This window comes from Bactrocera neohumeralis, chromosome 4 (assembly GCF_024586455.1).
Source record: "Bactrocera neohumeralis isolate Rockhampton chromosome 4, APGP_CSIRO_Bneo_wtdbg2-racon-allhic-juicebox.fasta_v2, whole genome shotgun sequence".
In the NCBI taxonomy this organism is placed as follows: Eukaryota; Metazoa; Arthropoda; class Insecta; order Diptera; family Tephritidae; genus Bactrocera; species Bactrocera neohumeralis.
Window position 1 is genome coordinate 67,358,099 of NC_065921.1, and position 23,140 is coordinate 67,381,238.

Here is a 23,140-nt window from a genome sequence, read left to right on the forward strand (position 1 = left end):
GCTCTGGGACTTCATGCGATGGCGCAAGTATTGGTTTATGGAGTATTTGCATTTGTCTTGTCGCCATGACACAAACTTTGCAGACATCTCGCCGCAGCTCGGACAAATATGGAACGGAAGACAGTGATTTGTTTGCCGACAGTTCAAAGCCAACTAGAAAAGGGCAGATCGAAAGGGAAATTAGTGTGGTGTCATGTGAGGAGGAGGCCGTGTAGTGGAAAGTATATGGTGATATTGGAGAGTGAATTGCAAAAATGGTAGTTGTGAGCCTGAAAAGTTTTGAGCAGGGCAGCGAAGTGTGATTTACTGACATGGGATGAGTGATAATGACAGAAGGAGAAAGAAGGAGAGAAAAAGATATATAAAGGGTGAAGGATAAAGAGATAGTGGGGCATGTAAGCGGGAGAAAAACCGATAGCTGGTGGAAGAGCGTCGGACAGCTATTTTAAACTACGAAACTGCATTTTTGGACTCGAGAAATAATATAGCACATAAAATTATAGCTGCGTACTTAATACTTGGAATACTTCAAATCATTGTGATGAGTACATGCAGCAAACGGAAATGAGTTCGACTGTCTGCAGTCGCCATGTCATTTTGCCAATTCTTTGCTTTGCCGGATGTGTGCAGTAAAATCTGTTTACGATTGGTGCGGCGCCGGTTTGTTTTGGTGCGCTGTTAATTCCAAGCAAAGTGAGGGGTTTTATAATTTCATTATATTTCGACGAAGTCAGAAGAGAAAAGTTGGGAGTAGTACATTTCCAATTTGTTCGTTTGATGTATTGAAGTTTTATTTAATTTCTAAAATTTTACTTATCTTCTTTAAATTCTAAACATTTTTAATTAATTTTTAAAGTTTTCATAAAATAAATTTCCAGAAAATAGGCTATTTTAAAAATTTTTATTAAGGATTGTGGAATATTAACCACACTAAAATTGCGAAGAAATCGGTGTCAACAATTGTGCCTTTGAAGGAAAAAGTTGTCAGTATTATGCTTATAATTTATAATTTTAAAAAAAGTCAAGACTCGAGTTTGAAACCTCTTGACCATCAATACAATAATATATATGTCGCTTTCAAAAAAAAAAACTTGTTTTTGTCTTTTATTGTTGTAGTTTTGATATTTTGCCTACACATGAATTCGTAAACCTTTTGGATCAAAATTTTTTTTTTATATAAGAAAGAAAACACAATAATGTTTACTGAAAAGATGTTTATCTTGACTTTGATCGGTTAGTTGATATGACATGCTATAATGATCCAATCTGAACAATATTTTTGGTTATTGCAGCGTTGCCTTAGCCAATAATCAATATCAAATTTCGTGAGAATACAATGTCAAATAAAAAAGTTATCCACACAACGTTTTTACCCATCCCAACCTAGGTTATATAGACCAGCTATAACGCTATACATAGACTAATAGTCCTTGGTAACGCCAGATGGGGTTCAGTTTCAGCTGAAGTATTCGTTATGCAGGACGTCAATGCAGCGAACTCCAAGTGTCTTTATATTTAATCTTTATACTTTATCTAGTTCATTGAACCGCGAAGCTCCTTGACATTAAAACGAGTTCCAGATAAGGCTGGACAGAAGCATGAGTGGTGTTTCATCGCCTTCTTTATGTCTCCTCTCCGCATTTTCTGCAAGTATAGTCGTTACTTATAGCCATCCACCTCGCAGGTAGATGTGACCTGTCATGAGGCCAAAAACCGTCCTTCATTCCTCGCGAGTCCGTTAGAGTAAACAGCATGGAATTTTTCTTTTGATTCTGAATGTCATTAAGACAATCCATGCCACACCGATCCGTGTGCCAGCTCTTTCGGAAATGTCTTTGTGCATCGTTTTTACTGCCTTCGTATTTCTCGAATTAAAATATAAGCCTGATATTTAACACAACGGCTCATACGAAAGAGGGGAACCTGTGGCTTGAGAATCTTCAAAAAGTGTCCCCCCTCCCAAATAAGTTTAATGTGTATATTGTGACAAAAAAGTACACGGAAATAGTAAATCAAAATATAAAAATAATATAAAAATATGTAATACACTTACTCCAACGACTTTGGGGAACAATAACGTACTATCACATGGAGACAAATCTGTAGAACACGTTGGTTGACCGATGGTATTTATTGCATTTTTGGCTTTAAGGAGTCGGTAGGGTAACCTTTTTAAAATTAATTTTTTTTTTGGCATTTTCTGCTCCCTTATACCCTTAGGATTAATGTAGAAGCTTACTTTACCATTGGAAGGTTTCGAAAAAGGCCCAAAAATAATAATACCGCTCGACGTTCGGAGCGCTCGGAGTGCACACCTCAAACTTTAAACGCGTTTTTCTCAAAACACACTTTTTTAAACTGGCGGACATGATTCCGGTCGAACTACTCAACCATTTTTTTAAATGTTCACAAAACGCCTGGCTATCGTCCCTACGTTTTTTATAATTTATTGACAATGTTATGACAAAATTTATGTAAACAAGCATGGGAAAAATTGAAAAAAAAACGTTAACTACTTTACTATTTATCGAAATTTTTTAATGATTCTAATAGGGACGATAACCATTCACGTACTTTTTAAGAATAAATTGGTTTTTGTGTTTCAGATGATCCAAACATGAGAAATCGTGTCCGCCAGTGAAAAAACGCATCTCATTCACCCAGCCATTTCTCCGACAGATGTCATCAAAAAATTCCGAAAAAATTTGTTTATACACTCCACGATATACCTTATGATATGTGAAAAAAGTTCTATTGTAAAATGAAAATTTATATGAAAAAAAAATTTCAAAAACAGGCAATATTCCCTACTAACCGCTTAAATTAGGTTCCAAACATACTCTTTTCGAAAAAAAATCAGCTTTGTCGGAACGAGTTGTATTTCATACCGAAAACACCTACCAAATTCATTCGAACGAACTCGCGAGAAATGTAAACCCTTATGCCATCTCTATAAAGCTTGCCTGACGATTTTCAGGTACCACTGTTTTCACTATTTTAATATTTTTATCAGTTGAAAAGGTCGAAGGTCGTCCAGAACTAGGCATGTCTTCAACGATGTCTCGACCACTTGTAGGCTTGCGTTTTAGATAAAGCTGAATGACAGTAAGCCTTTTTCAACATTTGCAATGATTTCGTGCACGAAATTTGGTAAAAGTAAAAAAATTTGAGACAAATTTTATGTTCGATTTGTTCGATACTTTTATCCATTGGAAAAATCACAACTCACTACTGAGGCAGCTGCTGTAAACAAACTGATTGACAGCTCGTGCTCGTACTTGGCATATTAATTAAGAACAGTTCTACCAACTTAGCAAATTATATTTTTTTGCTTTTTTATCACAATGTATAATATTACCGCTTGAAAGTTCATTGCTCGACATTGAAACCCCACGTGAAAGCGATTTGTATTTCACGTATTTCCACTTTTTTATATGCCGAATGTCCCAACCGCAGGCATTCAGCAACAATTCCGATTTTCACATAAGCGAGTATAACTTTGGCTAGCATATATTCAAACCGTGTTTTTCATAGTTTTGCGTATTTTTAATATTTCTACAATTATGTGGAATATTTTTTGGAAGTTTGTGGTATTTATTTAGGGGGAGCGTGTGTTTAAAATGCGAAAGTTGAGCAAAGCCACAAGAATGGATTTTCGAAAAACATTCGGAAAAGTGAGTGTAAAACGATGTGCAAACAGTGAACAAACATTTGCTTTTCTAACAAAATAATTGCAGTTGTGGTTGACCAAAATAAGCATGTGTGGCATTGTTGTTGCATACTTTTGGGCGTGCCGGGAATTAACGCATTGCGTTTGTTGCGTGAAAGCGAAAGTTGAGGGGGCATAATATTATATATGGAGAAAAAAATATTAGTTGAGTTTAAAAATGAGGAATATTGAAAATAAATTTTTAAGTCTTTAAAATAATTTTGATAGCAAAAAATTTTGAAAACTTGTGACACTTTTTTAATGAAAAATATTTCGTTTCAAAATCTTATTTTGTGCTTCTCAATTATGATTATTTTATATATTAATGTAGAAAATTGCTTTAATTTTTTTTTACCATTCTCATTACAGCCCAGCCCTTCACCACCCACAGTGTTGCACAAACTCTTGACACTGCGTGCTTTCAATTTGTCATTTACACATGCAATCAGCAAATCGACGTAGTCAATTATAAATGCTAAAGTATATGTGTATGTGTATATGTAATTATTAAGCGTACAATTTAGTGTAAAAAGCTTACACAAGCTGACCAACGAGTGTGGCAGCCTCCGGCGGCAATTGGTGGTGGCAAATTTTAAATACTTCAACATGCCGCACACACATATATACACAACTGCTTCAAATGGAATTGTGAAAATAACTGTTTGCGTAATTACTTGTCATAATTTGCACGTTTTCCTAGCAACCCTGCTCGCCATGCTCGATTAGATCGCGGCGGTAGTGCACTTACGCCACATGAAGTCAAGCGTTTTGTGGCAGAAGTGGCATATACATATTTTTCTACTACTCACTTAATTTGCACTACTGACTGCATACATATGTGAAGCACACTGTGCTTCAGTTAAATTATGTCTAAAGAGCAAATGAAGCAAATCGAGTGCTGCTTTTGTAGGCAATCGTCAGAAGTGGATACTTCATTGTGTGGTGAAGTGCGGCAGGGAAATTAGTTATTTTTCAATTTGCACTTAATTGACAGTGACGGAGTTCTTTTATGAAATTTGTGCAGTTTATAGGGTTGATAGCAGACAAATTGAGCAAATTTATTAAATCAACTAAATTTTGTTAATAAAAAATTAACGAATTGGCGTACAAATAGTGTTGAGCTTTTATATAAAAATCATTTTGTGTTGTTGGTGCTGTATTAGTAACGAAAAATTGTTCAAAAATGTTTTAGGAACAAGTGGAATAGCTTAATAACAGCAATAGCCGCTACCTGCGCCTGCTGGTATGTTATAATTCTGGTTATAAAGTGACTTTCGAATAAAATTTGGCTACCAATTGATAAGAAAATCATACTATATTCAAAAGGGAAATATTATAATAATAATAAAAAGTATACACATTAATTTTTAAATATTTCTCTTTATGTTAAAATTAAAAAAATATTGGACGCTTTAGTAACAATTTGGAAAAAATGTGGAAAAACTGTTATTAACGTTGAAGACAATCTCAGCGATAAAATATATAACAGAAAAAACATAAAGTGAACCCCCAAAGCAGCTATACGCCTAAAGGTAGACTACACATATAATAGTTTTAAGAAATTTGCTTCATATTTTTAATACAAAGTGGTGGAGAAGAATGGATAATGTAAAATTAGGCCCAAAGTTAAATGTTCATCGATGTAGTGTTCAATATAATAACAACTAAAATCGATTAAAACCAATAAAAGTTAAACAAAATATGAAATAGCGAGTTAAATCCAGCATACATGTATCTGATTTTAAAAACTATTAATTGATCATATGTTTATTGTGCTATGAGGTACATTTCTGGCTCAATGAGCATGTAAACAAGCAAAACTGCCGCATTTGGGACGAAGAGCAACCTGAAAATAATCAAGAGCTGCCATTTCATCCGGAAAAAACAACGGTTTGGTGTGGTTTAGTGAGCCGGTGGAATCATATTTCTTCAAAATTAGTGCCGATGAGAACTTAACCGTTAATAGCGACCGTTATCGCGCCATGATAGCTGACTATTTGATACCTGAAATTGAAGCTCATGATCTCGGCGACATTTGGTTTCAACAAGACCGCGCCACTTCCCACACATCGCATCAATCAAGGGATTTATTAATTTAAGGTTTGACAACTTTTTTTTTCCATTTTTTTTCTGAACCATCAACATCTCAAGAATATTGTGTGAAAGTTTTAGGTCATTCGGAGAAGAACTAACGAAGTTACATCAGGTTGAACAACGGTACCTCCAGCTACCTGCGCTGAGTGTACAAAACTTTAAATCGATTTTCCCAAATATGTCATTTTTAAAGTCGGTGACCAGCCTACAGAAAAAACTACTGCATCGATCGTTTTGAAATTTTTTACAAATATTCTACATATACTTACATAGCTCTCGAATGACGTCGAGTTTTTCCAGAAATTTTAATTTCTAAGAATTTTACCATAACAAATAAGTCGAGTTTTTCGTCTAAAATCGTCATTTTGGCTTGAAAATGGTACCAAAAATTATTTATTATTATACTATTAAACTAAAGAAAGCATTTTGATTTTTTGGTTTCGGATGATCCAGTGATGCTGTAGGCTGGTCACCGCACAAAAATTTTTTTTCGAGGTGTCTGCAGAGATCGACTATAAATCCGTTATTCCTCGCTATTTTTCGATAAAACTTTTTTAAATATCCTTCAAATGTTGTACTTTCATATAATAATAGGTAAAATAAACCTACAGCAATGATTTTTTCTAAAAAAATTCACGAAAAAAGGTCTTTTTTCGACGAAACAAACCTTACCCCCCCCTTAAAAAAACACATCAATAAGCAGATAATTTCACATTTTCGGTCGGCCGATAGGCCACTTATATCGTATGATATCACAGTTGGACATTTTTCCCGTGATAATATGTAAAGTCTTTGCGAACAATTCCGCGTCGTTTCAGGCCTTACGCGTGTCATTCGCCAGTTACCAGTCGAAATTATCGAACGAGTCATCGAAAATCAAGGGATGGACCATCTGAGACGTAGCCGCGACCGACATTTGAAAGAGACAATCTTCAAAAAATAAAAGCGAAAGAATGTTCTTTCCTCAATATGTATATTTTAAGTTTCTGTGTTTTTCTTTAAAAAGTAAGTAACTTCGAAATATATCGCCCATTAGATTGATTATATGCCAAATTTATATAAGTTTAAGAACTATGAAGTGACTTGAACAATATGTAAATAATTGTATACCCTCCATTTATATATATCTAAGTTAAATTAGCTTGTTTCTAAGCTTCGATTGAAATTTGACCTTGAAATAATCGGGAGCTTCATAAACGATGGTATTTCATGAAGTAGAGTGGAACCTATCAGAACTATATTAAGTTTGGCGCGAAATTCTGATATACTATGAAAAAGTAGTAAAATTGTGAAAGTTTTATAACTTTGAACTCTTGGTCGAAGCATATTTTCCAAATTCTTGCCATAATAATTGTAACTAAGTTTTCATATTTGAGTTCTGTTCTTTTAATAGTGAAATTGTCTATGAAAGCACCAACAATGTCATTTAGATCAATTAAACGGTACCAATCAACTTCTTGTTTTCAAACAACAACGAGACACACCCCAACGTGGCAATATACGAGTGTCAAGCTTTCGCTTTCTGAACCTCAACCTATATGTATTGCTGTCAATTTAAAGAAAGAATTGAGCTTCCGGGTCTTTTAACCACTCTCTGGAAGTTGGCGAATCGAAAGCAGTCATTGCAAGCTTATTACAGCGCTGAAATGTATGCTACATATTCCGCTTTGGTTTGAAAATTGTTGTTAGTGAAGAGTTGGTGAGCAATATCTTACTGAAAAAATATATATTAATAGCAATTATTTGAAGGTTAGTCGATACTTTATATAATTTAAAAATTTAAATTAGTATTTTTTCACCTGTAAAGTTGTAATTAATCCTTAATTAATTTTATTGCACAGAAGCGCCCATCCGCGCATATATAGTACTATCGATGTAGGTTAGTGCATAAATTTCAACATTTTCAGTGCAACCTTTGACACGCACTTGTGTCACTTTAATTAAATTTCGTTTCATTTTAACTATGAACTGTCTTCAGCTTTAATACATTCGATAAGATAGACACACATGCATATTATGTGCACATATGTATATGTATATGTAGTAGTGACCTACAAAATTAATGATGCTTTGATCTCTGCGCGGACATTGAGCAAAATTTACTTTTACACACTTTATTTTTTATTTTACACACTTTTTGCCTTCTTCTCCTCAGTGCTGCAGCACACACACGATTGACCTTTGCACCTTGACCCGGAAATATTGACTTGCAGGATGTTGCAGTGTGTAAGCGATATGCTTGTAAAATATACGACTGTATATATGTAGCCATATATCGATATGTGTTGGGCGTGTGTGTGTGGGTTGGTGCTGGCGGCTCCGCACAGGCAGAAAAAGTAATTTAGGTGCAACTGGAGCACAAGCGCATACTTATGCAAGGACATGCAGCAGTGTGTATGTGTTACTATGTGCGTTGGCATGCATATAGTACACTTCCATATATATTTTTTATGTACATCAGTATGTCTATACTATATACTGTAATACCTGTCGATGCATGCACCTTAATGACTGTTCGCTGTAATGTTGCGGCGCTCTCACACTTTCATAGCAGCTATATTTGTGTGTGTGTATGCTGGTGGCAGCGAGTAATTGCATACCATAGAATTGGAGACATACGCGGCGTGTCAGGTTCAAAGGTGAAGTCGAGAGCGCTTGCATTTTCATGCGCTCACCGCTTTCAATAGGCGGTTGAAAACGAGTGTAAGTTTTATGTGTTGGAATCTTTAATATTTAGTAAATTTTTCTCAAATTAATTTAGTATAATGTAGCTGAAGAGCGGTTGAGTCCACTGAACATAAAAATTTGTACTCCAAACACTTTTTCGAGCCAGGCACTTGAGATAAGAATAAAGTTTTCAGGTAAGCAGTTGGAGCACTATCGAGCACAAAAAAATAACTTAAAATGAAATAAAGAAATAACTAAAATTAATATAAAATAAATAAATAAAATTAAGAACAAATGTTACTGTCTATCATGTGAAATCTATAACCCCACTCACAAGTTCAAAAGATGCCTTAAAAGAATCAGCGAAATTTCAGACCTATATCTCAAACTCTGAAGGACAAGATGCACGGACGAACGGATAAACGTACAGGGTTAAATGGACTCAGCTCGTCTCGCTAATCAATTATATATAACAAGAAATTTAAAAAAGTCGGTCTGGCACAGAGATGGCGCGAGTTTTCGGATATTGTCTCAGGAAAATCTTCCATCAAGGATTGGTACGGTAACTGTAAAAGAGGTGCAATGAGCACCGATGACGATGAACGTAGTGGATGACCGTAAAGTGAAGTTTTTTGAGGTAGCAAGCACTCTAAAGATATCAAATATCAGAAAGCTCTGCGTAAAGTCGGTGTAATACGAGTTCTATTTTGACCAAAAAGAAGCTAGGAGCTGATGCTTCGGAGCAGTGTTTGGAGATGTTCAAGCGTAATGAACCCAATTTTGGACCATTAACGGCTACTATTTTATAGCTTTATTGGACCGTTCGAAGCATGAAAACGGCGTAAAACAACCACATTCGAAGCAAAAGAAAGTACTGTTTCACGAAGACAGTGCGCCGTGTTAGAATTCAATGGCAAAACCCATAGATTGGGCTTCTTGAACTTGAAGTACTAGAAAAATGGTATCGAAAAATTGGAGGGTTGCTGTAATCAGTGAAAGAACCGTGATGAAAAAGACGAATATTGCCAAATAAATGTGTTTTTCTACGGTAGGCCGAGGAGATTTCAAAAAATAAGCAGCGGTAACCTAAAAATGCATTTTTATGGGAAAAGTAGTCGAAACATTATTTCCGAAACACGATCGGATTTCCTAGTGAGCCAAGCGACGAAACGAAGCTGCAGAGTCACCCCCTTAGTCACGGAAGAAGAGCTTTTGCCCATAGTAAAGAAAATAAAAAATATCAAAACGCCTGGATTCGATGTCATACCCAACAGAGGTCTGAAGGAAGCTATAAGCTCAAAACCTCAAGTGTTTGCTAAAATGTACAATGCTTGTATAAAGGAAGATGTGCTCTGCGACTCATCGAAAGTACAGAGTTTACTTCTCCTCCGAAAACCAAAAAAACCACCTGAGGAACTTTAATCCTACTGACCTCTGACACAATTGGTAAAACGTATGAAAATATAATACGAAACCGCTTGGAGCTAACAATTCAGGGCGCTGGCGGATGATCAGAGAGGAAAGACGGTACAAAAAAGTACTCTGGACGTCGAGAATGCGTTCGACATTAGGTACACATAATCAAAGCCCTGGATGAAATACACGCCCCAGAATACCTCATTAATATTATAAGGGCTTATTTTAAAAACTGAAGATTGATTTTTAATACGAATGAAGGCACCGAAAGCTACTCTGTCTCCAGTGGAGTACCCTAAGGCTAAGTATTAGGCCAATTCAATTCAAGGTTCAATAACAGTGGAACCTCATGTATGACGGAGTGCTAAGAAGGCAGCAAAAGATGTGAATTATAAAACTAAAAAATCTTAACACAAATGTTGTTTCAATAGTTGTTTAAAGCATTATATGAAAAGGCAATAAAATATTATAATATTTTCGAAAGTATATTGCCCTGACAATCGTTAGATTTATTCAACTCAAGTCCCAGAATAAAACCTGTTCCCAAACTAGATTCTCAACTCGCAAACCGCATTTTACCATTTTAATAAATCTAACCAGACTTTTTCACTCACCTTTCACCGTCACGCCCACCGTCTGCAGCACTTCCAGCTTCTTCTTATTCGTTGGCGATTGGCCGATGCATTTGTAGGTGCCCGCATCGTGGTAGACAACATCTTTGAGTGAAAATTGACCGGTGGGTGTGGTTAGACCATGACCTAAGCCACGTAAGCGTGCGGTTACCGGATCTAAATGCGACCAGCAGCCTAAGGAACCTGTGAAAAAGAAGTGAAAACAAATGATGCATAAGAAAGAAAGATTTGGAAAAGCTTTTTTAATAAAAGCAGCGAAAAATAAAGCTTATGTCTCAAGTATAATAGGTTACCAACATAGTTAATGATGCAATTTAAAGCAGTTAGCGGATATTGAATTATTACCTTGCGGACACTGTAACGTCACTGCGCCACCTAATTGCACCTCCAGCTGTCCCTTATTGGGATTATGTGAGGCCGCTGCGACTGAGATGTCCTGATCGTCCGGCTCGGAAGTGACGTCAACTGAATCATCTGTAAAATAGTAAAGAGTGAAGAATTACTTTGAGTTGGGGTTTTAAATTGCTTTACTTATACATATAATATACCTCTCAGCCTATAGCGCATAAATTACTTGTATTAAATAAACATTTGAAGCGGCAAACATTTTATCACAGCTTCACGCAAGCTCAATCAAACTTTTTAAATGCAAATTTTAAATATTTCCTAAGTCATATTAATAACTTCAAAGATTTTAATCAACGTAAGCTGCTTTGGCTGACAATATAAGGTATATATGTAAAAGCGTAGCATACTTTTCAGCGCGCAAAATTACTTTCACCTTCTAATAAATAATTTCACTGCGCCCTAATTTCCCTTAAGCAGATTGTCATATGCATAAAATTATAACACACACACACACTTAATGCCTACAACTACATGCACACACTTAATATGCTCTACACACAAAAAGATGCCATGAAAATCTTCTGAGAATTTTAATGCCACGCTTGAAGAGAAATGCAAATCCTTAAATGCTTCCCAAGTTGTAAAGTCAACTTATTGCTGCTCAAATATTATTTGTTACAATTCTTTAAATTTTTTTTCGAAAATTTGAAATTTCTTTTGCATTCTTGTCACAATAATTCCAGCCTGAGTGATTTGATTGCCACTTGCCATCATAAATAAATACATGAGCATATGTCGTGGGGACATATAAATATTATTTGCATACATGAGGCACACTTTAAAGCGGTATTTGTATGAAGATGGCTGCTTGCCAGGAAGGCGCGTCAATCAACGCGCGCTCAGCAGCTTTTCCTGCCTTTTCGCACGCTTCACGGGCGGAGCAAAGCAATTTCCGGCAGCAATCACTTGCTACGCAAGGCCGCCACGAGGAGGCGCAGGTGTGCATATATGCTGAATTATTAGTAAATTTGTATTCGCAGCGTTTTTGATAAATATGCGTTCGTATGAGTTTGTCTATATGTATACATATGTATGGGTGTAGCTGTGGGCATATTTCGGCATGCCACTTCAGGTTCATGATAAGCGCTGCGGCAAAGTATTCAGCGCCGCAGACGCTCATATACGTCAACGCGCTGCTGTTGTTGTTGTAATTTCCGAAAATCAAGCACACACTTGTCTACTTTTATGCGCCCCAGATTCACGCAGGTATGCAATATTTCAGAGACAGCCAGGTGTTACACTTTCACTGCCATTTTGCAAGTGTTTTCATATATATACGCAAATACATATGTACAACTACCCCCACAAGCACTGTAATGCTATATGTATAAGCATATCTACACACTCATATATTTATGTATTCAAATTTCTGGCAAATGCTACAAAATGTTCGCGTCATGTCACAGACAAATTTGATTTACAATGATGAGGCTGTCGCGCCAGCAGATAGGCAATATAATTTGTGCAAATATTTCTAAGTCTACATGTGTGCGCAAGTTGCTGATTCAATGATATGGAAATATCTACACAGATAACGTTTGCGCGACATACGCGGCTCAGATTGCAGGTGGTCTCGACATATATTCAATTAATTCAAAAATGAAATTTCTTGGGAAAAAGCGATATGATATTGCGGCATTTTTCATTGCATACTTTAGTGGGGTTTCAAGTGGAGAAGGGCGGTGGTAGGTACTGAAGGTTGGCAGAGATTAATTCATTAAAGGCAGGTATGTGTAGAATTGGAGTATCAGCGTTGGCATATAGTATTAAAAGCGAGAGTGAAACATTGATTTTGGTGTCTGCTTGAAATTATAATTTTTTGGTAGTTGCCAAATCTGAGTAATTGTTTTAATTCAGCCATAATAAAAATATTTCAGAATATAGAAAAGTCTTTTCTTTAGACTGTTATAAGTAGCATTCTTTTAGACATTAATCGTTATATAGTGCTTTACAAGAACTAATTAAAAAGTAATAATTAATTTAAAAAGTAATAATTGTTAAGCATAATTTCAAGAAATTTACAATTAATTTAACAATACGGCAACCTTAGCAAAAGGTTTAAACAATTCTTAAAAAATTATACATGTACTGAAATCTTGTACGAAAAATAGTATATACGTTTATTTGCATTTTGTTACGAGATTAATGGTTATTTGAAGTAGCTCTTAGGTGGCATATATATACACACTAAAACGGTTAAGCATGGTGGCCTTAGCATTATGGTGTGGGCGTGCTTCTCGTATAGTGGTGTTGGTCCTATCCATTTGATTGATGGCATCATGGACCGAGTAGTATACGTAAATATACTAAGAGACGTTATGTTACCATTTGCTAGCTGGGAAATGCCGATAAAATGGACGTTTCAACAGGACAACGCCCCAAAACATACTTCCAAACTAGCTAAGGAGTGGTTTGCAGCTGAAAAGATCGACGTAATGCGCTGGCCAGCTCAGTCCCTGGACCTGAACCCGATTGAAAACTTATGGGGACAAAAGAGTTGTAGGAACAGCAAATCCAACAAGTAGAGTACACCTTTGGCAAGTGGTTAAACAGACATGGACACAAATCCCTGTGAAGCGTTGTAAGGATCTTGTTGATTCTATGCCACGTCGATGTGCGGCGGTATTAAATAATAAGGGATTTACTACTAAATACTAGAGTACGGACAATATGTAGCACAGGAAATATTAACTTCAAAAGGTCTTTTTAAATTTTTTTACGTAATTGAAGTAAACACTACTATTTTAATGAACACACAAATTTTTAGGTATTTTTTTTAAATATGTTTTCGTGCGTAAAAACGAAATATTAAACAAAAAATGAGACTGTGAATATTCTTAGCACTAATAATAAATACTTTCCTTACAACTTTTTATATGAATTTGTATCTTTTATTTGAGTTTAATGCTTCGAAAGTTAGGACCCACAGACACTACTACTTTCATGATCACAGCTGTATATATATAGAAATCTTATTCATACGTTAGATATAAGAAAAAAATTTTCAGCACGGAGAACACGATGAAGTTACTGCTCGTCTAGAATCGACCTAACCCAAATAGAAGATTGCTAAATAACTCAACATTCATCTTTCTCAACCAACAGTGCAGTGTTATCGAGCTCCCGTAATTAGGCTAAGAGGCCCCACAACAGCTAAGTGTAAGTCGATAGCCTACTCCACAGACGAGATTTATTTAAAAAAAATGCTTTATGTGTTAACATTACGGTGACCAGAATGAATTTTCAGAGAATAAGTTAAAAGAAATACAATTTATTGTGAATGCAAATATAGTATTACCAGAATATTATTATAATACCTACAACAGAATAAAATGATTCGATGACTTTGCACAATATCTCGGAAGTCTTGGAGTATCACCATGAAAATAAACTTCACTGAAGACACGCATATGGAAGTGTTTTTTTCAGCTAGAAAATACGTATGAATTTCGAAAAACCAAAGGAGGTGTAATTTTGTGCTGAAGAAAGTTTGATGAGTGCAACCAATGATAACGGGTTACATGGGTTTACGAGTTTCAAAAAATTTATCTTTTTTTATTGTCTTATTAAATTTTACAACACCTCTAGAATTTCCTCCTAAACTTTCCAGTAAATCCGAGTAATAGTTTTGGAGATACAGCCTTGAGAATTTGTGCGCTCGAGGCTAGCTAGGCTAAGTGCGCCGTCTTTAAATGAGTTCTTCTCGAAGTTTTTGAGGTCGGTTGGCAAGATTGCTTGGGAACTATTCAACCGATCTTCACAAAACTTTACACATGTCTTTCAGATACAATTCTTAAAGGTTTGGACTAAGGATTTTTTTTTCGTTTACAACTATTTGGAAAAAAAAAACGTCACGAAATTTTCATTGAAATTTTAATTTTTTTTGTAAAAATATCTGTCAAAAATTAATTGGCATACAAAAGAGCTTTTGGTGATACCTAATCGAAATCTTTGTAATATTTTGTATCTTTTAGGTAATCGTATAAAAATATGGCACTTGATCATAAATTGGAGAGTAAGCAAAATTTTAAATGAGTAGTGCTTTCATTTCATCAAATATGGCAGAAGATCAAACAAACGAACGATTTTCGCATATTTTTTTACAAATTGTTCGATATTGTATTTGTTATAAAGACAGCTTATAGTACAGGTAGACTGGAAGATGTGTATACTAAAGTAGATCGATTTCGGCTATTTAGAGATGTGAGTTGTGACATGCTTGAACTACTTTTTGTACTAAATTTACGTTGTTTATTTAGTTATTTGTTCTAATAGTATATACGGCAAGGCCTTTAAAAATATAACTATATAGGAACTAGGCGTTATTTCAGAACTACACCACCTAATTTCGACCTTGGAGTAGTACACAAGGTTAATAATATGAGCCAGGAAGCCGGTGGATTATCAGAAATGCAATACGGCACTAAAAGAAGTTGTCGACACTGCAAAATGTGGAGTGAGCTGCAAAAGATTGAAAGGTGTTGCAAAAAGATATTGTACGCTGATTACCCTGGATGTGAAGAATACATTCAACTCTGCTAAATGGATAAATGTGTTCGAAGCCTTATATGAAATACGGGTCCTCAGCACCTCATAAATATTGTGAGGAGTTATTTCGAAAATAGAAAGCTGATCAACGACAATAACGAAGGCACCAAGAGTTACTCTCTTTCAAGTGGATTACCACAAGGTTCAATATTAGATCCTCTTTTATGGAATCCCGTGTATGATGGAGGACTAAGGATACAACAACCAAAAACGTTAAGCTAATCACATACCTTATAGTGGTGGCAGTAGCTATACAACTTGATGACCTCCAAAATAAATATAATGCATAAATGGTCTGCGGCAATGCTTTTCTTCCATGAGTTTGGAACTGGCTGAGCACAAAGCTGAAATGTTGCTCATAAGAACCAGGAAAATTGACTTACCATAGTAGAGTGTGCGATTACTTTACAGCCACAGTTGAAGTATTTAAGGGTAATATTGAACTTCAAATTGAAACTCAAGGAGCACTTGGCATACACATCAATGGAAGGAAATAATATTACCATGCCATAGAGGTTGTTTGCGCTAGGGCCAGCGACTTCTAATCGCAAAAGCGATGGGCTCAGTAATACTATATGCTGCTTAAGTATAGATATAGGCAGCAGACATAAAATCGTATGCCAAACCAATAAATATGGTGCACAGACTCACAGTAATAAGCGTAACAAGTGCTTCCAAACTATATTCAGCAAAGCAGCTGAAGTACCAACTGGTATGCCGCCCATAGACATCCAGGAAAATGAATTTACGAGATTATATGAGCTATTTGAGCTCATTACAGATATCAAGAAAAGAGCGGAAAGAAAGAAGAGCGTAATTATAAGACAGCAGTGGTGACAAACCTCAACCAAAGGACGATGGACCCACAGACTTAAACCTGACAGCCAAACGTTGATAGCTAGACAATATGGGGACCTGGATTTCCATCTGTCCCAAATATTGAGCGGTCATGGGGGATTCCGAAACTATCTATACAAATTTGAAAATGACGTCAGCCCGTCTTGTTCGGTGTATACGTGTTTTTCATTGTCATCGGTTTCTAAATATAAGAGAAAAGTTTTAAACTGCACTAGGTGATAGATTAACGGTGGAAAATTTGACAACACTTATGTGTTAGTCCTTTGATAGGTGGAAAGCTGTTCACGAAGTGGAAACTTCCATTATGACTAAATTAGGGCAATTACAGCAGAGTAGGCATCTTGTCACTCCCATGAAGTTATACCTTATCTGGTTGTTCCGTGGGAGAGTCTTGAGTTGGGAGTATGTTAGGTTTAGAGGATTAAAGTTCCGCACTATGGCTTTCGAAGCTTTCCCCTACTATAAAAAAATGTGTCAGGTCAGGCTGACATCGGTTAAACGTCTTATGAACTTTGAAATTAAAACCAAACCATTCATTATCCTTGCCCGATACTACAATTGGTCCACATAAAATTTTATCTTTTTTTTTTATAAAATTTAAGTTTTTTACTTTTGGTTTTCGATCCGAACCATTATATAGTTATATGAGACGGTTATGGTTATAGATCGGCACAATATTAAAATCGATCTTTCCGCCAAACATTTTTTCAGTTGAAGAGATTTTTTCAAGAATTCTTGCATGGATTATGCAAAGAAATAGTTCAGATCGGTTCACTACAGCATACAGCTGCCTCACGAACTGATTGATCCAAATCGCGTCCTTGATTTGAAATTATTTTTATTTGTGAAATATACTATAAAGGGTTTTTCAATAGGGCACTTCATAAGTAGATCGATAGGCACAGCAACCGACGCTATGTCTTTTCCCGCTCTCTTGACATTTTTCTTCAATAAAGTTTGCCATTTCATCATGGAAAGATATACGATCCAACAACGAGTCGAAATTATTAAAATTTACTACCGATTCGGATTCAGTGGCCTCAACTTTAAGAGCTCTACGTCCAATTTTTGGTCGTCATAATAGTCCTGTCAGATTAACAATTGAGCGCTCCGTGGATAAATTTTAATCCACGGGCTCAGTACGAAATGTTCACGTGCCAGTGAGGGAAAGAAGTGTTCGTTGTGTCGAGAATATTGCTGCCGTTCATCAATCAATTGGGGAAGATCGAAATCAGTCTCTCACTTGTCGTTCTCAAGCGTAGGGCAACTATGTGACAAATTTTGCGAAAAGATGTCGGTCTACATACTTGCAAGATAAAATTGACGCAACGACTGAAGCCGCTTGACCACCAGAATCGCCGAATATTTGAGAATTGGACTGAGCAACAACTAGCAAATGATCCGGATTTTCATCGAAAATCATCTTCAGCGATGAGGCTCATTTCTGGTTGAATGGCTTCGTCAATAAGCAAAATATGCGTTATAAGTCACCATTGCGTCCTGAAAAAACTACGTTTGGTTTCATTAGTCCGTACTTCTTCCGTGATGATCAAGACCGGCACGTTACTGTGAATGAGAATCGCTACCGCTCAATCATAACCGAATATTTTTGGCCCGAATTGGATGATATGGGTTTGGACAATATGTGGTTACAAAGAGACGGCGCCACAAGCCACACTATGAATACCACAATCGATTTATTGAAAACCAAGTTTGAATGTGTTAACTCACGAAGTGACCCAGTCAATTGGGTGCCTCGGTTGTGCGATATGACGCCGGTAGACTGTTTCCTGTAGGATTACATACAAGTCTTTAGCCTATGTCAACGAGTCAGCGACGATTGATGGACATCTTACGAATATCAAACGTGAAATTGCAGCACTATCGGTCGATTTATGCTTGAGAACCATGGAAAATTTGGGTTCAGCGTCTGGACTTCTGCAAGCGTGCACATGGTGGGCATGCAAAAGGAATTGATTTCCATACAAAATGGCATGGACTTGTACTTTTACCGGAAAAAAGAACTTCATTGATGACCCAAACCGTTTTTTGTTTTATTTGAAACTTTTGGAGCGCTCTATTGAAAAACCTTATAGCTTCGGTGCAACCGAATTTAACATTTGTTCTTGTTCTAATTTTACTTTTTCTCTAATTCCATCTTCTTATATGCCCGCTATAATTTATATACTCCACAGCAATAAAATATAATAACTAATGAGCAAAGTTATATAATTATAAAGAAAACTTGCATATCTGGAGCCTTTAAAGTTCGCCTCGTTCACAATTTCGCTTTGCCATAACTAATTATTTTGTACTCCATAAAAAAAGCGCACAAAAAAGTAGAAGTTGCAGAGAAGTGCAATAAAAACTGTTTAATATGAATTGCGGCATTTATGCTACCCACTCAGCAGTGAAGTTTGCCAACTATAACTGAGGCAAATATTTAATAGCACAACAACTGCTACTTCAGAACCCTTAGAGGAGTCAAGTTTTTCACTGGAAATTAGTGTACTCAACCGACTGCCACAGCTACATAAGAATTGCACACTCACACACATACATTTTTACAAACACATAATCAAACACACCCACACACACACACACACTGCAGCCAGCGAGCACTCAAACGCAAGTATTCGCTTTCATTTCTAAATACTCCAACTTTTTACACGATGATGAGTACTTGTATGTGTGTGTAAGTGTGTTATTTTTTTTATATATACAGATGAACTACTTGTCTGCGCTTATACACTTCATTTTACATACACGAATGAGTACTTGGGCATGTTTGTGCACAGACAGACAGGCATATCTTCGCACTTTTATTTCACTTTTGCAGTGCAACTCAACTCGTTGTTTTAAGTGCACTTTAATTATTTACAAATGACTCAGTTTCTCAACGCATTCAGTGTCTATTTGGCGAGCACTGTATGACAGACAAGTGCATAGACAAGCGGAGAAGATGCGATATGAGTAGTCATAAGTAAGTCATTTGTATATGTTGTGGCGGCACTTATGTGTATGTGTGCTTGAGAACAGTTACACACATACATACATATATGTAAGTATGTGTGAAGAACTTAATTTTTTTAATTTGAGAGTGTTTGTGTGCTTGAGAGGGGAAAAGACCGCATTTCAATTTCAGGAAGTACTTTTATGCAGCAACAACTGACACTAAGGCGAGCGAATGTGGTCTACTTTTAGGCGCAAGACCTTCAGGCGCTTGTTGCATATGTAAAGAGTGCTTGCGATGCGCAAAATGTGGGTTGCCTAAGCGAAGGAGTTGAAAAGGTAAACGAAATTATCAAAGGCAAGCGCCTTTGCATGCGCCTATAAGTATGCAGCTGTATGTCTCAGCTAATAAGCAGTTATGCGGGTTTATGGCGCACTAGCACTGCGCTAAGTAGCTAACTGACTTGCATTTAACTTATGAAATTTTGCACTAATTGTTTAAGGTTAATCATTGCTGTAATATGTGAATGTAGAACACCTGCGAGGTAAATTATTTGCTCCATGGAATGAAATACCACTTTTCCTTAATTCCAACCCAAAGGTCATCCACATTTTTGATTTTTTTATGTCCTTAACTTTTACATCACTCCAAAGGCCACTCTAATACATTCATATTTCCGGTAGATAACCGATCCATTACTAGCCTGGCGGCACGTTTCGGATCATTACATGAATATCAAATTTACAGGCTTTGAGTCAAATGAAAATGGCTTCATTTTTTGCCTTAGGATGTTTTAAAAGGAATACTGATCCATTCTACCATCAATTCTTACCAACGCTCTCACTCCATATCACGAAAACGCAGCTCTCACAAGACATTAACTCCACCATGTTTTACCGTTTTTTTTGGTGTACCTTGGGTTTTGAGATCGGCCTTTCGGACGTTTTACGTTCAGGTCTAATTCGATTTACTTTTGTTTCATCGCTTCATAGCAGTCTTTTCTAAAATTTTTGTGACTCTCACCCTGAGTCCAAGCGAAAGTAATCCGCGCTTTTAAATTTTTAAATGGATTAACCTTGCACTGTTTCACAATTAATCGATCAACTTCGAAAGTTATTTATGTGGAGGAGCCTTCCGGATTTTATTTTCATCTCTGTATCACAACTGACAGAAGTCAATATGTACTACTGTGCCCAAAAAATAAGGTGACATTTGAATTTTGGAGAATTATTTTTTTTTTAGGTTGGCAGTACTGTCAGTCACATTTATGTCAAATTTCATGTCAAAATATTCATTAGTGTTTGAGATACGTGTCGTTTTGTGAGCTGCTAAAAGTGAGTTTTTCGTTTTTTGCGATGTCGAAATTTGTTGAGCAAAGAATTTGCATTAAATTTTGTTTACGGAATCAATTTTCTGCTGTGGATACGTTGAGGATGGTTCAGAAAGCATTTGGTGATATGGCTATGTCTAAAAAAAATGTTTACAAGTGGTATAGTGAGTCTCAAGCCGGCCGTGAACGTATCGAAGACGAAGAGCGTCCAGGGCGACCATGACGATGAACTTGGATCTATGCTTAAGTTGGCGACCCCGAAACAACCGATCAATCGTTGAAGTGTGTGAAACGATGAGCGAATATCGCTTATAACCAGAGGCCGACAGCAATCGAACCAAAAAAGAGCCGCGCCAAAGTCGCTCAAAAATCAAGGTCATGTTGACTGTTTTCTTCGATTATCGTGGTGTTGTGCATTATGAAATCCTTCCAACCGGTCAAACAGTCAACAAGGAATATTATTTGAACGTTATGCGTCGTTTGCGTAACGCTATCCGCCTAAAAGGACCAAGACAACTCTTGGTTTTTACATCACGATAATGCACCATCCCATACTGCCCTCGTAATTCGTGATCATTTCGCCAAAAACTCAACCCACATCGTTCCGCAACCACCGTATTCACCTGATCTGGCGCCGTGCGACTTCTGGCTGTTCACCAAGCTCAAAAGACCGCTCCGGGGACACCGTTTTTATACGATAGAGGAGATTCAAGCCGTAGCGAAGACGGAACTGAAGGCCATCCCGGAAAGTGACTACAACCAGTGTTTCGATATACCATTTTTCTCGAACACTTCAAAATTTTTGCGATTTTCGAAGAATTATTCCCGTTTCCAAAGACTTCGTATATAATGCACCGTTTTTCTGGAGGCAATGAATTCCTTTAATATTTTTTTATTATTTATGCAAATAAAAATTTCATACTAAAATCCATAACTTCTTGCACAACTTTCGATTTTCAAATGAGAACAATACTGAAGTGTGCGATTTCTCTGAACTACAAAATGCAACTTATCAAAAAAAAAAAAATGCCGCAATAAGTGTGCTATTTCCCTTCGCTTAGCTGTACATTTTGTAAAATAAGTCAATATCTGGAAATGGCTGATTTTGCTTTATTTATAAAAGATATACGCCTTAAATGTATGAGGAATATAATATATAATATTTTATCAGAACTTATTATGTGGATTTCATGGATTGTGGATTTGTGGAACATAAATATTTGTGAGCTTTTCTACGGGATTACTTTAAATCACGTTAATAAAAATTGTACGTCTAATGTGTGGAACGTAATTTGTGGAACGTATTCTCCAAAATATTTTTTTATTTACAGAATATCCCAAGACTACCATATGCAGTATTGTTTATAAATGATATTACCCTTAGATGTATGATTGTTAAAATTTTTTGGAAACTTTTATGTGTATTGTATTTGTGGAACCTACATATTGTGTAGCTAAATTCAACGTAACATCATATCGTGTTAATGTATGTCGTAATAATAAGTTTACGTGTAATATGTGGAACATAACTTGTGGAACTTATTCTTCAAAATAGTTTTTTTATTTAGAGAATCTTACAGATTATTATAAATACTAGTATTGTTATAAACATGGCATGCGTTTTATTTGTATGACTATTATATATTTTCAGAACCTTTAAAGGGCATTGTATTTGTGGAACTTAACTGTTTTTTAGATGCGTTTAGGCATATTAATAAATTATGTCAACGAAATGTTTAGTGGAACTAACTAATTTTTTTATTTACAAAATTCTTAAGGATTGTCATAAATAGTGCTGTTTATAACAGATATGTTAAACACCGTACTTCTATGAGTGGATTTATGTGGATTGTATTTTTAAACCTAAATATTTCTTAGCTGCATTATATATTTTATGTTAAAAAATTTGACAGTGGAGCATAATTTGTGGAACTTATTCTCTAAAGTTTTATATGTATAGTATTTATTCTCCAAGATAACCGTAAATACCAATCCAGCAAGAAAAAACAGCCTCTAACAACACAGTCCAAAAATTGACTGCGACTAGTGTTATTTATTGTTACATTACATACATTTTTAACTTTCTTCCTTTAGGAAAATACTAGTTCGTTTTAACCAAAATTTCAAATTATGACATGTTAATCTCTTTGAACTAAAATACTAATAAAATACTTTTTTTTCATAATAAGAGTATCAAAAATAAGTAGTGCGGATTAATATTTCAATACTTAAAAATTTTAAAGAAGGTAATTCTCCCACTTCCAAACTGCAGTTACATTCCACAAAGTATAATCTTTTTAGTAATTGATGTTTTGAAAACTAGCAACCTACCCAGGAACAGAGTTTAAAACTGTCGTGAATGTTTGAAGCCAGCTATTTTGTGGATTGTGTTTTGTGGATTCTATTCTGTGAATGTTTGAAAAACTAGCAGCACATCCATAAAAGGAATTTAATACAATCGCCAATGTTTGTTTCAACTATTTTGTGGAACATGTTTTGTGGATTCCATTTTATGGAATCAAATT

At 35.9% G+C, this 23,140-nt stretch overlaps 1 protein-coding gene across 1 annotated transcript in view; it reads right to left on the reverse strand.

Annotated features, from left to right (window-relative positions):
* LOC126757008 (uncharacterized) overlaps positions 1-23,140 on the reverse strand; it is a 281,474-nt gene that overhangs the window by 26,941 nt on the left and 231,393 nt on the right. Inside the window, exons 10-11 of the mRNA XM_050470556.1 lie at positions 10,864-10,992; positions 10,501-10,701 (exon numbers count right to left, since the gene is read on the reverse strand). Of these exons, the coding sequence (XP_050326513.1) occupies positions 10,501-10,701; positions 10,864-10,992 (330 nt within the window). The remainder of the gene's footprint in view (positions 1-10,500; positions 10,702-10,863; positions 10,993-23,140) is intronic.